Source organism: Trematomus bernacchii, unplaced genomic scaffold, assembly GCF_902827165.1.
Source record: "Trematomus bernacchii unplaced genomic scaffold, fTreBer1.1, whole genome shotgun sequence".
Lineage (NCBI taxonomy): Eukaryota > Metazoa > Chordata > Actinopteri > Perciformes > Nototheniidae > Trematomus > Trematomus bernacchii.
Window position 1 is genome coordinate 5,047,098 of NW_022987409.1, and position 17,983 is coordinate 5,065,080.

The window sequence follows — 17,983 nt, forward strand, 5'->3', positions numbered from 1 at the left end:
ATGTGTCACTGTAACTGCATGTACAAACTTGCATTTTTCCATTCCCTGCCATTGCTCGTGATATATAGATATTAAATGCATAGTTGACTGTCATAAAAAGTCCTTACCTAAGACCATTTGTCAAATGTTTAAACCCTGCTGTGAACTAAAGGCTTTCCTAGACCACGATTTCCTCTTTCAAGTTTATCGAGAAAAGACAGCAAGATATTTCAGAAAAGTCTTTTGAAACTGACATACTTAGTTTAAGACATGGATATATATTTTAGGTGTGCTTTGGAATAAAGGTGGAATGTCTTTGCTGTAGGTTTTGATGTTGTTGAGGAAGAAAATGTTGTGACGAAAAGCAGGTTGAAAAGGCCAGCATGTCTTCTTTGTTTCGTCTGTCTTAAATAATATAATGACATTAGATTAATTGTGATGCTCCTTAGTAAAGTTGGCATCTAATCTTTTAAAATCACGTGGGAGTATTCCTACTTCAAATTACTTTTGTTTTACACACACAGATGCACATGTCATTAAAGAAAACATTTATGCTGAGAGTTATCACAGTCTTAACCTTTAATCTCACTGTAAGATGATTAAAGTGCTCTCAATTGGCTTTGCTTTGACCTGCCAATTCCTCATTAGCATTTAATATGAAAAGAACTAAGCATTAACATCTTAGCATCTTCCAGCACACAGAACATGACTGTAATAGGTTAAAATCTCATTTGAATCCAATTATGCCTTTGCCATTTGACTCAAGTATCAAAGCTTACCAGTCAAGTGTATCATGGGTAACGAGTTTTAGCTTGTTAGTGAAGCTACAGGTCTGTATACAGCGGGGGGATGTTTGCAGCAGGGGAACATGGAGTTGCAATCATGGCATCTCATGAATTCAGTGATGGTAATCCTGGCTTGTTATCTTGTGGATACTCTTCAGAAAATCCTGAGTCCAACCACTTTTCTATCAACCCATAGACTGTATATAGAAAGAGGAAATATATAATGCGACGTCCTCCTTTTGGTTTGTGGACTAGCGTTTTGGAGCCTTCATTTTGGCATTTTAGCTGTCACAAATACCTTTTTTGGAGCTGATGATGTAAAAGGGTGGAAATGTTGACACTTTTAAGCAATCAAAATGTTATTATTCACTGTTGAAAACACACATAAAAAGTGTACAGTTCTAACACAGAGAGCATCTAAACTGGACAACACTGTATCGTAGCAACCTGTTGATCACAAGTTAGCCACCCCCTAAAGTATACCCTGCTTCATCACCTATTTGAACCTATATGTGACCATAACTTACAAAATGGAGATGATACTGAGATGATAAATCAAGTAAGAAGATTTTCTCATAGACTTCTACACAACTTGACTTTTTCTTTTAACCAATGGAGTAGACCCCTGCTGGTTATTAGACAGAATGCAGTTTATGGTACTTCCTCATTGGCTTTACTTTGTAGACTTGCTGCTTGTGTAGGCAATATAGAAAATCACAGAGTCCACTAAGGTCAGATGTGGTATTTTGCTGTCATATTAAATAATGTTACTAGTTTAACTCAAGAGATAAATGCAACCTCGCTGCCTTTTTTAAAAACCATTCCTTGGCTCTGTCGCCTTCTGCATGACCAGGTGGAGTAATAGCACATGATGACCTGCTCCCTTTAGGCTACTGCTTATTTCCATCTCCAAATAAAGCAATATAACAATACTTTCATGTGATAACAAACAAGTGGAATGGTGTGCGTGACATTATTTGTTTTTCCTCTCACAGCAAAGAAAACAAATGTGCTCCAGGCCACAAACTCGCAGAGAAATCAATTTTCAGGTTCGTTGTAACCTGAGACTTATTGAACTCCAATACAAAATAATTTCTTCGGGTTATACAGAGGCAGTGTCTCAAAGAAAACACAACCTGCATTTTTCAACCTAAAATGAAAAATTAAACAGCACATACAGCCCCAGAAAAAGACAACATTTATTCTTCTCTTTCAGAATCAATGCTTAGCTACAAAATGAAGAACATTCATACTCTAAGGTCTTTAGTTTCTGAAAAACTCTAAAGTATATGTATCCAATGTGCAGGTTTAAGCTTTTCAAGCTGCAAACTGCTTGGTACACGGTTGATTTGGCTTATCAAAGCTCCTGTGGGCATTGCAGGCATCACAGTTTTATCTCTATGTGAAAAGGTCAGGCCTGCATCTATACACGGATGCAACATGTGAACCATGGAAGATTGGTTTGACCTGGTAAAAAGGTTGACTTCATCCTCCCTTCACGTATAGCAAGAGGACATTTGTGTAATGCCATGTAGTGAAATTACAATCTATTAAACTAGGGCTTTCAATCATAAATAACCTGCGGATATTGATTCTAAGTGAGAAAACTCAACAAAGGTCTGTCTGGAACATAGACAGCAAAACTGGTGAAGTAAAGCACGATGAGTAATGCAGGGCAAACAACCTGCTCTCAGCTGTTCAGCAGTTGAACAGCACTGAACACTCTTTTCAGCAACAGCTTTTCACATGATTGCTATATTTTGGTGTAAATGTATTTTCTTTTGTAACATGCAGCTACTAAAAAACTGCCAAACAACCCAATAGTCAGCTGTGAAAAAACTATTGGAAAACAGGGCAAGAGTTTTTCTCAAAATATGTACCCTTTTAACACATAAGCAATTTCTCTAATCAAATGATATCATCTTTACACAAGATGAATGCTTACCTCTCATGTTAACTTTCTCGCACCATCCTGCCAGCACATCTTATACCAGATATTTATATTTGGTAGTTTTATAGAAGTAAATAAGGACCCTTTCTACCAAAATGCAATGCAGCATGCATGTGGTGTTGGAATTTGTTAAAAACAAAGAGTTCCTTATCATCTTAGAAAAGACATCTTGCCGAGTTGACACAATGTTAGCAAAAACAGAATGTTAACGAAAGACACTTTTGTAAATCAATTCATTGATTGAACATCATTTTTTTGTTTTACATAATTTGCAATCTGGTTTTAGGTTGTAACCTCTAGTTGCCGGCCATGTGAGTGACCTGGATTAGTGAGAAAGTTATTTTTAAGCATTAAGCCTGATTACAAGCCAGGTAAAGTACTATAATATTGGTCGGAGGGAATCTACATGTGCAAGTCATGGACAAAATTACAAATATAATGGTTTGATTACAACCTATTTTCTTTGTAGTTAATGTTGTTCTCACATTAAGATTCAAAGTTCAAACCAAAAGTTGGAACGTCTTCCAAACTCCGGCAAAGAGACCATCCAAGGAGCCTTTGAATGCACACTGAAAGTCTGAAAAAGTGGAAATGTGTCTGAATAAAGGAATAAAGAGGCAGAATGAGCAGGAATCCAAATAATGGAAGAGGACATTGTGACAGTTGGAAAGATTTAAAGGAATCTTTTTAATGAGACTTTTAGCAGAATTGTATCTGAAGTGTCCATCTGCTTTGACTTAAACAGACAAAGACATGAAAAATGCCACAGAACAAGAACAAACCAGACGCCAAGTAGACAGCCTCAAAATAACCTTGAGTAAATGTCCTGCATACTGAGCTGAACATATCATTGACTTCATCAGAAATGTACTGCCTCTCTTAGCTTGTTATTGATTTTGCAATGCACTTTGTTTACCAGGCCAGCTATAGCCCACAATACACAGTTCTATCTAATTATTGACGAGAACGTGAATCATCAGGTCTGCTCAAAGGTAGGATTAGTTCTGGCAGATCTACGCTGCTTTTGTCACAGCGGGCAGAGGGAAGGTCAGTCTTTGTGTACTCTCTGACTTTTTAGGGATTACAAACTGACTAATGCATCGATTACACTATTGAAATTGATTTTCTCAAAATATACAATCTGCCATGACTCCCTCTGTAGGTAGCTGCCCCGACAATCATTAGTAATAATATTGAAAATGTAATCACTAGGAGACTATTATTGAACTACATTTTCACATTGGCAGGTGAATACATTCTGAATTGGGTACATCCTTTCCTGCACAGAAATGTGACAAACGTCTGATGAGAACAGAGGATATTCAAGTGTATCGAAGAATCTGAATACTTAAGTAGCAAATATATTTTATAAAGAACAAACAGGAGCAACATAGGTGCTTCTTTTGATTTAACCCTTCAGCTATGAGGCAGTGAATAATGTATTTGCTGAAATATTTATTATGAAGGTTTATTGATAAAATATACCTACTCGTAGTTATTCGGCTGTAAATATCTGCAAGGGAGCTGCACAGTAGCAGAATATAAAGTGATGACAATTCATATGAAGCTCAGCGCAAGTTCTTTCAGGAAGACTGGGTATATACAGTCACTCCGCAGCTGCATATAATCAGCTCATCACGGGCGTTGTCTATAACCTATTACATTCACCTCATTCTCCAGCAGCCAATCACTGTGCTGCAGCCAAACTTTAAAATGGTTCTCCTCTCTCCTGCAGTCAGCTGTGATTTCAGGTTGTCATGCTGCCACCCGCCTCCTCCCCATCCACCTCCTTTCATCATATCCAGTGCCAGGAGAGTTAATCCAAAGACCTCATCACACCTCCTCCTCATCCCATCTCTTCATCAAATCCAGATCTTCAGCATCATCACCAGTGTCTAGACCCCGGGGGGGTTCCCTATATGCTCACGGCTGCATTTCCCCCTTTAGATATATACGATTTCAGGATCGGGGTCTAATCGCCAAAAGACTTAACATTTATCATATGACATGGTCAACAAATGTTCTTTAAACAAAATGAAGTCTCTCCTGATATATGAAATATTTGAAAGTAACTCCCTGCCTTTTTATGTGTCAAATGTAATGTCAAATGTTTCCCCAGAGACAGACAGAGCATCTCTATAAGGAGAGAAAATGAAGAACCTCAAATAAGCTTGTTAAATATGTTTTAATAATAAAAAGCATGTCAGCCCTCTACTTAACATCTGTATGTGATGGAATACAGGATATGCAGCTACTGCAACATGAACACAGTTATTAGAGCACACACTGTGGACCCCTTCTGTGAGACGAGGGATTTCATCTAATTCACAACTGAGAATCTATCTTTGTACTACATGCTTCCCAGCTGTGAGCATCTAGAGGATGCTGGAAAAGGGAATAGTAAATTAGTGAAGACTTTACTAATACTCAAAGACATTCCTTCCCACAGTGTATTAAAGATTGAGGGTATTCACTACGCACAATACATTTATGACTTTATAATTACATTTTGACAATGAGGAATGAACCATTGAGCATCTAAGGAAAAATATCTACAGTTCAGTTTACCCTAATGATCCATTCGTACTAGTTACAATGTAATTAGAGATATCGTGCAATAAGAAAATTGACTACATCAAATTATATATCTCTGTTTCTTATTCTTTTTTCTACACTTTATTGGTTTTACACAACAAATAGTTTGACCTGTTTTCTTTAAAACATAATGATTATTATATGTGGCCGTCTGGTGGTCGAGCGTGTCACCTTTTGACTGTCCACTGTCAAATAAAGACATGATTAACCGAAAATAAAGATAGACAAATGTATATGTGACCTATGTGACAATGAATTACAAAATAGTCTTACAATATCTTTAAACCGATTACATATAGGCTATATTTTTTTCAAGTCAGATTGTAATCGCACACCATTTCCGTATATCTGACTGATCACATTTTAATTATGTCCAGTCAAAAATGCATTTGCAGATGTCAAAGATGTAGTAATAAATTGTCAAATGAAACCTTTTACAAATCAACTGCTGAGATCATAAAATCAGAAAACGTAAAGAAACTCTGAAACTCATTACTTGAACTATACACACATGCTTAATGCGTAGATTCAACTGCATTAAAACAAAACACCAATTAACAAAGTAATTTACGGGTCATATTATGAGCTTATTACCAAAATCCTTTCCTCGGTCTCTCAGTTCAACAAGGACCTAATTAAAGTAGCAGCATCAGCACATAAACAACTTAAGCCGCTAATTACAAGCAAATACATGTTTTTCCACTGATGTGAGACAGCGTTGTATTAATGGAGGCTAAACTTTCTGGTGACTCGTGCTGCCACCTATCCCTATAGATCAATACAGTAACGTAGCTCCGACAGCTTTCCCTTTAATTTTATCCCCATACACTTCATAACAAAGTAACCAGCATAAGTCAGCCATGACAGCCTCTTCAATTATGTGACACTGGTGAAGAAAGGCACATGATGGATCGGTGTCAAAGCTGTAGGGAGCCATAAGCCAGCCAGAAAACTCAGGCCGCCCATCTGTCAACAATCTCAATTAACCACTGCACAGACAGAGACATGCTGCTCTTTAAACAACAAGGGTCTCTGTCACGACGGTGGGCGAGACCCCATTTTTACAAAAAGAAAACTGTGTATTCAAGATAGCTGGATTGGTCCATCCATCAGCAGGTGGAGGGGGGGAGTCAAATTGAAATCTGACATTTAGAGCCCCAACGCCTTTGCTCGCTGGCACTGATATGAACTATAGCAAGTGACAAATTGTTTGTATCAGGCCTGTCCCTGGGTGAAGCCTCTGATAATGTAAGGGTTGAAATAGGCACCCTTGACATTTCGCTGAAAGGTCAGGTTTTGTGTTCATTTATGCTGGCTTTTTACATACAGCCAGCAGTGGGGATGAGGATTATTGTCATGATCTGGATGTGTGCCATGTCATGAAGGCCGCCTCATTTGTTTTGACTCTCAATATCAGGACACAGGGAGTCATGCACAGCAATGACAGACTGTCAGGAGCAAGATCACAGAGGGAGGTTTCACTGAGGCCGTCTGCTGATCAAAATAGTGTCACCTCTGTAAAGTTTCACCTCCTTTGTTCTTCTGTGAAAAAATTCAAATAGCTGATTTAATTAGCAAATGTATAATATGCACTGTCTCCTTAAATTCCAACAAAATGGCAAAGTATAACAATAAATACGAAACTCATTACTCTCTCTGCGTGTGTGAGCAGATTGCTAACAATTTCACCAAACATCCAGGACTGATTTGTTTTAAAGCACGGTGTTCGTTTACAGCTAAATTAAGAGACCTATCTGTGATTCATTTAACGTCTGCACAAGACAAATTGGTGTCTTGGATCCGAAGCTAATAAACAGCTGGAAGCGGCATCAATATGTACATGGTCCTACATTATTGCTGATAGTGTGTGTGGCTTTTTTGATTAGCCATGCTCCTCAGGGAACAGTGGGGTAAATTGGGCAATTTTCTTTCATTCTTTGTGGATGTTGGAAAGCGGATACGATTAGATATCCAGCAGATTGTCTGGTTTTTAACAGATCTTGCATGAAAACCTGACTATTTTTTAAACAAAATGGGGGTCCATGCCCTAAAATTACCGTTAGTTGCCCTAATGAAAAAACAAAACAATATAATGACACTATTGATCTTTTTATCTATGGATCTCAATAAGGCAAAGAAGGTAATTGCTATAGGGCCCCGAAACTCCAGAGGCCACTAAAAGCCACAGGTTTATGTGTAGTTAATTGGCTTGTCAAGGCAAAACTGTCTACCTAAATGTGTTAACTACATTTTTTAAATAATCTAATGGATTACTATGGACATTTTATATTATGTGTTTATCTGTGTTGAAGAAGTATCTAGAATTGAGTAGCAATATATGTTTGAATTGTTTGATTTAAGACCTTGATTATTTTTAGCTTACATGACTGTTTCTCTGACATTTATTTGTGTTTAATGAAAGTCTCAAATTTGGGGCCTTGGGCCTCTTCATAGTCCGGCATGGGAATACTGTACTCATAACACGAGGGTAAGGATGTAGGGGCCCAGAAGGTCCTTTTTGCCCTAAGGGCCACATTGGGTTAAAGGAATATTTTTCTACTGACAGTTATATGAAATGATCGATACCACTCTCATGTTTGTGCATAAAATATAAAGATGTAGCCAGCGGGTGGTTAGCTTTACATATCTCTGTCAACGTGTGTCAACATCTACCATCAGCACCTCTAAATCTCACTATTTAGGGTCATCTAATATCTAGTTTGTTTGTTTCGTACAAAAAAAAATCCGAAGTGTATGAATAACAACAAGTGGTGGTTTTTAGGAGGGTTATTTATAGACTGTTTGTATAAGTGTTTGCAGCAACTTCCCAAAGTCTCTGTGATGACAACAGTCAAAGCATGAAAGATGCAACTCTTAAAACACATTTAGTTCAGCTCTGCCTACATGCAAAGCAAACATTTACACAGAGGCTAGGCTTACTTATTTTTGCATTAGGGCCCTATAACAGGTGGATCCTGTTATGGAATCCTTTTATGTTTATTTTCTCACTACAGACATTGAGTGTTGTATAAATGGGCTTTAACATCGATTTTTCATATTTTCTTATTCAGATAATCACAATACATGTTTATCTTGTCATGTCAGCTGACTTCATTGTTTTCACCTTTGCGCTTCCTGGTTTGTAGTGAAGCGCTATTGGACAGTTACACACGCATTTGGATTCTATTGGTCCAGATTTACGTCAGTCATCAAGAGGGCGGGCTTTATACGTTTAACACGAGGAAATGGAATTCAAACAGCCGTTTATTGTCATTGTTGACCGAAAGTTGTCGAGTTTCTGAGTCAAAATGTGCAGAGCCGTGTTTCTCCTTGCTCTCACCGTGTTAGTGTGCCCAGCTGCGGAGGCGTTGGACAATGGGCTGGCGCTGAAACCCACCATGGGCTGGCTGCACTGGGAGAGATTCATGTGCAATACCGACTGTGACAAAGACCCCAATAACTGCATCAGGTAAGAGACATCAGAGGGTCCATCACAGCCTGCATGAGAGTGAGCTAAAACACAAGGAGAGCTGTCATATCAACGTTACTCACGTCCTACTAACATGGTCTTATGTTATGGCATTACTTCAGTTTATCCTTAAGATATCTTTATTAAATTACTGTTTTAACACCACATAGTTATTCAATTAATCAATTTTTTCAAGATTCAAGGCTTTATTGTCATTTGCACATTAGCTACAGTGTAGATATGGCTGTGAAAAACTTAGGTCACAGGCTCCTCCAACAGTGCAACATATATGACATAGAACAAATAAAACAGATAAAATAGTGCAAGAGAATGTTTTGATATTTGCCAGTAAATACAAATACAATAGAAATAGTGTAATTTATGGGAATATATGGGAAACTCCTGAATGCATTCACTGTTATAAACGACACAAGGGGGATCTAAAGCCATTGTGTACAGGAAGTGAATATATGAACTAAACAATCAAATCTATGGAGAAATCAAACAAAATTGAAAAGAAGCCTCCAGGTTATACATAAGAAAAAACGTTTTTGCCATTATGATTTATTACAACAAACTCGTAACATGGTCGTTATTTCCCATGCAGTCAATATTTCATATTTATGACACACATCTTGTAATTATAGGATCTTTACTTCATAATTGAGAAGATGTCTCAGATGGATAGTTAATGAGAAAAGAGACCCGTGATAGTTAAAGGGCATAGAAAGAAATTAGATAAGACAGCAAGAATATACCATGTGATTTAATTTGCCTTTATTTGTTATTTGGTTGAACAACGATGATGATCGCGGTGTCATGTGAAATGTAATAAACTAAAAGTGCTTTATGAACATGAATTATAAAAGTCTGCACACATTCCAGTGAAGTAAAACAATAAATCTGTAAGGTAATATGGTAATACACAGGGATGAACAGGGTCAATGGAAAAAAAAAGATAAAGAAGAAAAACACAGATGAAGAGTAATTACATAGTGCTGAAATTAAATATATTTTTTTTTAAGTGTTCTCCATTAATCAATTAATTGTTGCCCATCATTATTTCTTAAAATCCAAGGTGACGTCCTCAAAAGTCATGCTTGGTTTGACTTTGTACCAAAACCCAATGATATTCAATTTACTATATACATTTAAAAAAAGCAAATTGCTTGAAGAATTATGACAATTAAAATATAATAAAAACGGAAAACTTTGTGTTAACTAACTGAATCAAGACTATATTATTATTATTATAGTCATCTTAACTCATTGGAAAGGCTCCGGTTAAGCACAATTCAGATTCAGGTTATCCTACAGGTCTAATCTCTTCTCATCATTATAAGATGATCATTCATAATTAGGGCTACAACTAATGATTGTTCCCATTATGTATTCATCTGCTGATTACTTTTTCTTGATTAACTAATACAAAATTCAGTCTACCAAGAAGCAGAAAAAATCACATGTTTTCAGAGCCTAAAGTGGCATATCCAGATCCATCTATATACTATCATACGTGACAAAGAAAAGCAGCAAATCCTCAAATATGAGAAACTGGAACGAGCAAATGGTTGGCATTTTTGCTTAAAAATAAACTATTTATCATCAAAAAGGTTCAAATATACTTTCTTACAAAGGACTGATCATTTGCAGCTATGAGTTAGTAAAGTGTCTTTTATTGTGAATGCTTCAGAACGAATACAAGATCCTTTATTTTTGGGATCTCTATGTTGATTACCTGCAAAAAAAACACTTCCTATGCACAGAGAACATCGTTTTTTCTCCCAGGCAGAGCTAGCCATCAAAGCATTCAGAGCAGCAAATATCAGCCTGTTGCATATATTGTTATTGCCCTATATCATTTGACAATGAAACACAGAAAAACTGGCATTTGTTTTCATGCGAATAGCGTGCATTTGTGTCTGCCATATTGCCCTGGCACATGACATTGAACCCCTGAATCTGAACTGATACTATCAGCCCCGCCTTTCTCCTCCTGTTTCCCTGGCAGTGAGCGCCTGTACATGCAGATGGCAGATGTGATGGTGAAGGAGGGATGGAAAGAGGCTGGTTACGAGTACGTCTGCATCGATGACTGCTGGCCCTCCCACCAGCGGGATGCCAAGGGCTGCCTGCAGGCAGACCCCAAGAGATTCCCTGGGGGCATCAAGAAACTGGCCGACTATGTGAGTACTACGTACAAAAGAGGCACTGGGATTTAATTATTATTAATGCTATGATTCCTCGACGGACCTCAAAGATAGGAGGTTCAGATATACTTGTTTCAATAGCTGGAAGAATCCAAATGAGAGTATGCACTGGGATATGGCTGCTTATATTATAGTTTCCAGTCTTGGGGTATATGAAGGTAAAGCATGTCATATTTAACACTGTGCCGATATATTCTGTTCCATTGAGTGCAGTGTTAACAAATCTGTGGTGCAATGCGTCTTAAGTTTTAAAATATTTGACAAATAACAGGTTTGGGAATCCCTGGTTCAACAACTCTCGAAGTAAAAGTGGTTACACAGTCAGATTACATATTCATTATACATCCATCTGAGCCAACCTGCAGGTATTTACATAATGAAGGGGTAAGGACCAGATGTAGAACCCATGTCTCAGATTTCACACTGGCAGAAAATCAGCACCTGGAGAGCTAGGGGAGATAACGTAGGCATATATTGTAATATGTAGCAGTACACTGTCGTTACCCCTCTTTGCTAAAAAACACTTCTCTCTTGAGTTGGAGGCCACTATGACAGGTGGATTTTCACACAGGCAGTCAAAAAGCAATAATCACCAGAAATACAATACAGTATTTGGTCCTACTATTATTAGAGCAGAGCTGATTTGGAACAGAGGCGTCATGTTTTTAGCTATGCAACATCGCCACCTACTGGTCAATACTGAAGTGTAATTTTCTCTTTTCAGGTTCATTCTAAAGGTTTGAAGCTGGGTATCTATGCAGATGTTGGGAAGAATACCTGTGCTGGATACCCTGGCAGTTTGGGGTACTATGAGACCGACGCTCAGACTTTTGCCGACTGGGATGTGGATCTGCTCAAATTTGACGGATGCTACATGGACTGGAAGTTGCTGGGAGAAGGTGAGCTTTCTATTGTGTAATATAATTCATAGTTATATGAACAGGGAAAGGCCGGTCCCCAAATAAGCCAAAAAGTAGTCCCGGAAAAGTGCTATGTAAAAATGTAATTCAAAAAGATGGTATACAGAATTGTATTACTTCTTCATTAATGTTCTGGGTCCATTACTCAGAACATCCATGGACTCACAAGACACATCATTATGTGCCCTAATCTTACCGTTTATGATTTATTTTTCTGTTGAAGGCTACATGAACATGTCAAGAGCACTGAACAAAACAGGAAGAAGCATCCTCTACTCCTGTGAGTGGCCTTTGTATGAGTGGCCTTACAAACAGGTAAGAGAGAAGTTGTATTTTCTTTCAACAACTTTAAATTAGGCTACAATCAAAGTGCTTATAGATTAAAATAACATCAATGTATCATGTTTGACGTTCTTGACTTAATCAATTCACAATTAATTGAGACAAATATTGGTCGATTAACTAAAATATTATAACGTTTTTATCATACATTATGGATTTGTTTTTCTTCATAAACTTTACCCACTAACTATAATATATATAACTCTATATGACTATCCACTGCTTGATGACACCATGCATGGTACGACATCAAAGAGCCTCTCTGTGCCTCCAGCCTGACTACAAAGCCATCCGTGAGACGTGTAACCACTGGCGCAACTTTGCTGACGTGTACGACTCATGGAGCTCCATCAAGTCCATCTTGGACTGGACTGCTTCTCATCAGGATATCATCGTCCCCTCGGCCGGGCCCGGGGGCTGGAACGACCCCGATATGGTGCTCTGCTCAAGCTCAAGTTTGACTTCAAAATAAGCTACAACCAGTGGCCTTCAAGTACTAAGCTGCTTTATTATCAATTTAAAAATGTAGTTTACCACTTGGTATTTTTTGAAGACAGATTTGTATCCGGAGGTCCACTGGCACTTTAAGAAATAGTTAGAATTTTTTTTTATTTCGCTTATTTGCTTTCTTGAACAGATATATGAGAAGTTTGATACTACACCTCTGCAACAGCTGGCTATTATATCTGAGAAAACGTATAAAAGTTGTATCATACGCATGTTGCATTTGTTTTTACATCCTTTTATAGATTTATTGCCAGAGCTTCTGTAACTGTAGGAATATTCACTCTCATAAAACAGTACAACTGAATTTATGGTACTTTTTTTTATGGCCACTTTTCTCAATAGTAGGTTGTAGTACTGCATATTGTCTGTTATCCGAAATGGCCCTGTTATTGTCACATGTATGGTTTATTCCTCTAGCTCGTGATTGGGAACTTTGGCCTCAGTCATGACCAGCAGGAGTCTCAGATGGCATTATGGGCCATCATGGCCGCCCCTCTGCTCGTGTCTAATGATCTGAGGGACATCTGCCCTCGCTCCAAGAAGCTTCTTCAGAACACAGACATCATCGCCATCAGCCAGGACCCGCTGGGCAAGCAAGGACTATGCACTATCAAGGTGGGTGAGGGGTGACAGAGCATTATCACTTTCTGGAATAACAGCTGTGTGGAGCATTAGCCATTATCTAAATAACTTGTTTGACACAGGTGGACAGTTTCGAGGTGTGGGAGAGGCCTCTGTCCAAGAAGCGGCTGGCCATCGCTGTGCTGAACACTCAGGAGATCGGCGGTCCTCGGGGGTTTTTCATCAGAGCGGCTCCTGGCTGGAAGATCTGTGACCCCCAGTGTAACGTCACACAGATCCTCCCTCAGTACAAGGACCTGGGTGTTCAGACGCCACATACCAAATTGGTTGTATCCGTTAACCCCTCAGGCACCACTCTACTGTCTGTCACTCCCACCAGCGACTAGGCTGGACTTATCCTGTAAACCTGGTGTTTATGCACTTCATCTGCTTTCACTTGATTGTCTGGGGTAAAAATCTGTTCATCGTTTGAGTATTTTTGTAATAAAGATTGAAGTCTACATTTGACAGGAACATCTTATATCAGCCTGCTATTACATTACACTTCACTCTTGAATCACTGGAAAGATTTTGAACACTTAAGGCTCGTCTCAATTTAATATTTCACCTCCTTTCCCTCACTCGTGTCCCTTCCTTGCGTCTTAGCTCCGCCTCTGTAAGATGCGAGCGAGGAAGAGACGCGAGGACAGAGGAGTCCTCAGGTATTAATTGGGACGTCCTCGTTCACTCAAACGTCTCTGTTAATGACATGTGCACAGCTGTATCCTCTCTCATCGGGTTTAACTGAATAACCCCTTAGAACCAGCCCATTTGTTTGTAAATATTTATTTAAATTAATCTTTCTCGTTAGTCCAGGAATTCATTGTATGATGGTTGGTCCTGCTTTTGTGTTCTGGTGTAAAATGTACATTTCAATAAAATAATAATGTGAAAGCCTTTACTCTGAAAATGTGTGTCCTGTAGATCCCCACATTCAGGACTGTATTTTAAATAATGCAACTGAATATTTTAACACAACTAAAAAATAATTGTTATTTATCAAGATTTAGCCATTTATGAAATAGCTTTCTTAGCTATGTTTTAGTGACGTTCAAGATCATTAAACATGACTTAAATTGTTAGTATAACCCATAGACTGTGTATATATATATATATATATATATATGTATAACCGTAAGAAATTAATTGCACACTAATTCCCACGGAGCTGTGAGCACTTATACATTTATGTGACGCTTTTCCACTCATTCTTCCAATTCTCAGTTTTCCTGTGTTGAAATCGACCAGCTGTGAAGGTGGGGTGGGGCTTTTATACGATAGTGAAAACACTTCCGCTTAGTCTGCTCTGTGTATCCTCCCTTTCGTCTCCTCCCTCACCCCGTGTGCATTTCAGCTATTGGGACGTCCTTCAACATGGCATGTCTTGATCGATTTCTGGGTCAAGTCCCGGGGGGGAAGCGAGGAGTCAAGGGGTATTGAGACGAGCCTATACTGTGAATTACCCTGAATGGCTGCAAGTGCAGGAATGAGTCCTTCAACCCTAAATTTAGTTAGCATTTTAGCCCACCTTTCTCAATGACAAGTAAATGTATTTTTTGGTTAATGACTGAAATAGCAGTGGTGGTTTAACATTCTGTCCCTCAACAGAACACACCTCTTTTTATGTAGTCTATGCTCCTAAATCTTGAAGCATATTAGACAAGTAGTCTGTAACAAGACACCTAAACATCACCATGCTTAACACTAGTCCAGTTGTCCAAGGTTAGCCTTTTACTTCCAGCTTCCTCTTACATTATTTAAGTGGCATATTTTTGAAGACTGACTAAAACATTTGTGGGTTTGGAGGCCAAAAAAAGGAACAATGCCATTGGCTTTTTGTCTAAGCAACCAGTGCAATGTTTAGTTTGGGTTCTGGCAACAAGAAAGTCACCCCTGCACATCTGTATAAAGCTAATACCCAAGACATCAATGGACTTGCATCACATGATAAGCAAAGTGAAACAGAAGCAAAGTGAAACAGAAGCAAAGTGAAACGGATGCAAAGGAAAAGGCAAAACTCCAAATTATGTTTCCATACATTTATTGAAAATAGTGACAATTTCCTCCAGCAGACGAGCCAACCGTTTAAAACTGGATGACCTGGCCCTGTAAGAGAAGAACAAAGATGTTGGTTAAAATTATGCTCAAGCAGCATAGAACAAACGTTTAATTGATGTGGTTCACTTTTAAGTCTGGAATAAAATATAATGTTCTGACTTTAGGGGATAACAGAAAAGGGTGAAACCAATCTGAGGAATTATCTCAATATTACAGCGAACGCATCAGTTTTTCTAAGTTAACTAAGTAGTTACTTCATGTAAAATGCCAAACAATTATACACAAAAAGTTGTGCAAATTGACCAATAATCACCGACTACTCAGTATGGAGAAGGTGTACACAACATGACTTATTACAAACAGAATACCTGTCAAATAGTTCAGGGGCAAGCCAGCAGTGGATTTTCACGTTATAGTGCATGTTATGGTGTGAACTCTCCAACTGCATTTGGCATGTGTTATTCACTGCTTTTCGTACAAGTGCCTTTTATGTTTACATTCATTATTTGTAGCCGAGTTCAGCCTTATAAACGATCTAACAGATGTAATATCTGGGTCGTTTAGTAGCTGCCAAATCAAGTTTAATAAAAATGTGCTTTTTCTAAGCCACATGATACCTAGCGTCATGTGGGCAGGATATTTTAACAACTCAAGATGTCAAATATTGAGGTAAATTGTTGAACAAAAGGTGAGACTATCACATAGAAACAGGTAGAGCTCATCAGCCACAGAGGACTTAGTACATTTTAGGTTGCGCTGTATAAAGTTGACCTTCACATCAAGTAACTGTTCCATTCAGAAAGCATTGAATCCCTCTGAAAAGTACCAATAAATGACTGTGCAATGCAAGAATGCTTACCTTTCTCTTCTTGTCACCACCCAACTCAAAGTGCTTGCATCTCTTGATGGCGAGCATCCTCTTGGATCTGCAGTTGGGCTCGACGCATTCAAGCCTCAACACAATCTTCTTTGTAGTCTTGGCCTGAAAAGACATGATCATTCATTGAGACTTATTCACACACACAGGGGTGCAGAACATGACAGACCTAAAGAGCACAATACATACCTTTTTGCGGAAGATGGGCTTGGTCTGTCCACCATAACCGGATTGCTTTCTGTCGTATCTCCTCTTACCTGCAAAACATAAATACAGTTAGGCTTTCTCTCATGACAACTCATTCACCATACAGATATATGAAAATGATTAAACTATACATAAAATAACAGGCAAGGGTTCAAATTAAAAACATAAAGTGGACCCTTATATCTCTGCAGATATGATCTCAGTTCTAAGAATCATTTGGACATGTGATGCCAAATAACATATGCCATTGAAGTATTTTCTGACTAGCTCTGAAGTTATTTTTTGACTAGCTCATGTTATTTTTCATTTCACATGACATTGTTTTTTTATGCATCCCATCGGATGATTTATCCAATATGGTGGACGCCATTTGTAAAGAAAAAAATATATAACATAAAGCATAATTTACCCTGTGCGTAAAGGGAATCCTTTCCCTTCTTGTACTGGGTAACTTTGTGAGGCTGGTGCTTCTTGCACTTTTTGCAGTAGGTCCTGCGGGTCTTCGGGACGTTGACCTGGACGACACAAAATAAACAGTCAACACATTTGTAATAACCCTGGTAGCAAACAAAATATACCCTGAATGATGTCCATATATATTGCAACCAATAATTCCATTTGGAAGATTGACAAACGAAAACCAGTGAATGTCAATTTGGTATAGGACACTAAATGGATGACACTAAGCTATGCAAACAAATGGCATTGCTTTAAATACCTATCACTAATATTAAATGGCTAAACAGAGTACCCCAGGATCTTATAAAAGTTAAAATAAAGCTTTCGGGTCAAGCTAAAACACATTCAGGAAATTCACATTCGCAGACATAAAGCTCGTGTTTAGCATTTAGCAGTTGGCGCCCGGTCAGTGTAAACGCAGGTGACGTTAGCTAGCGAGCTTAACATGTTAGCATTGTAGCTATTCAACGTGAATTAAGAACGAAATATTTGCGTTAACATGGGACGGTGCAATAATATAAAAGTGAACATGCTAGTGTTTGCCATTTGCTATTAAGACTGACATGTAACATTAGCTTCTCAGTGAAGAAGAAAGGCCGGTTTTAGTAGTAGTGTAGCAACAGCGTTTTACCACGTACATAGCTAGCTTACTTTAATGACAATTCTAACAGCCTAAAATGTAAACAATGTGACAAATACTACCATGGTTGTGTGTATCAGACTATTGTTAACAGATGTGGGTAAACTACAAACGAGAAATATTGTTCAATCGGCAAGATTGAGTTAGATTCTGTAAAATGCATCCGTGGAATAGTTTCTTACCATGGCTGCGTCCCGATGCAGAGGAAGAGAGAGAGATAGAGGCCGGAAGCACCTCTTAATGTAGTGCGGAGCGGTGACCCCACACCCCCTCCTCCCCTCTCTCCGCGGGCCGCACACTGCTCCCTAGCGGCGGGGCATGTCAGGAGGACCACAACTCCACACCAACAAACCAGAAACAAAA

At 38.5% G+C, this 17,983-nt stretch overlaps 2 protein-coding genes across 2 annotated transcripts; one reads left to right on the top strand and one right to left on the bottom strand.

The window, feature by feature from the left end:
- Positions 1-8,536: 8,536 nt before the first annotated feature.
- gla (galactosidase, alpha) lies at positions 8,537-13,845 on the top strand. The gene is made up of 7 exons (XM_034137508.1): positions 8,537-8,779; positions 10,791-10,965; positions 11,714-11,888; positions 12,133-12,224; positions 12,526-12,687; positions 13,176-13,373; positions 13,463-13,845. The coding sequence occupies exons 1-7, from the start codon at positions 8,619-8,621 to the stop codon at positions 13,724-13,726; spliced, it is 1,227 nt and encodes a 408-aa protein (XP_033993399.1). The 5' UTR covers positions 8,537-8,618; the 3' UTR covers positions 13,727-13,845.
- A 1,558-nt stretch (positions 13,846-15,403) lies between these two features.
- Positions 15,404-17,902, bottom strand: rpl36a (ribosomal protein L36A). Its single transcript, XM_034137520.1, has 5 exons — positions 17,803-17,902; positions 16,931-17,036; positions 16,504-16,571; positions 16,297-16,419; positions 15,404-15,485 (listed from the first exon to the last, which is right to left on the bottom strand). Exons 1-5 carry the CDS (start codon positions 17,803-17,805, stop codon positions 15,465-15,467), a joined length of 321 nt encoding a protein of 106 aa, XP_033993411.1. The 5' UTR covers positions 17,806-17,902; the 3' UTR covers positions 15,404-15,464.
- Between the last annotated feature and the right edge of the window lie 81 nt (positions 17,903-17,983).

Excerpts from the sequence above, each read along its gene's own strand:
- gla (XM_034137508.1), top strand. The coding sequence starts at position 8,619 with ATGTGCAGAGCCGTGTTTCTCCTTGCTCTCACCGTGTTAGTGTGCCCA. Across the intron at positions 10,966-11,713 it reads TCAAGAAACTGGCCGACTAT|GTTCATTCTAAAGGTTTGAA; the intron begins GTGAGTACTACG and ends TTCTCTTTTCAG. Across the intron at positions 12,225-12,525 it reads ATGAGTGGCCTTACAAACAG|CCTGACTACAAAGCCATCCG; the intron begins GTAAGAGAGAAG and ends CTGTGCCTCCAG.
- rpl36a (XM_034137520.1), bottom strand. Across the intron at positions 16,420-16,503 it reads AGCCCATCTTCCGCAAAAAG|GCCAAGACTACAAAGAAGAT; the intron begins GTATGTATTGTG and ends ATGTCTTTTCAG. Across the intron at positions 15,486-16,296 it reads GTGGTGACAAGAAGAGAAAG|GGCCAGGTCATCCAGTTTTA; the intron begins GTAAGCATTCTT and ends CTTCTCTTACAG.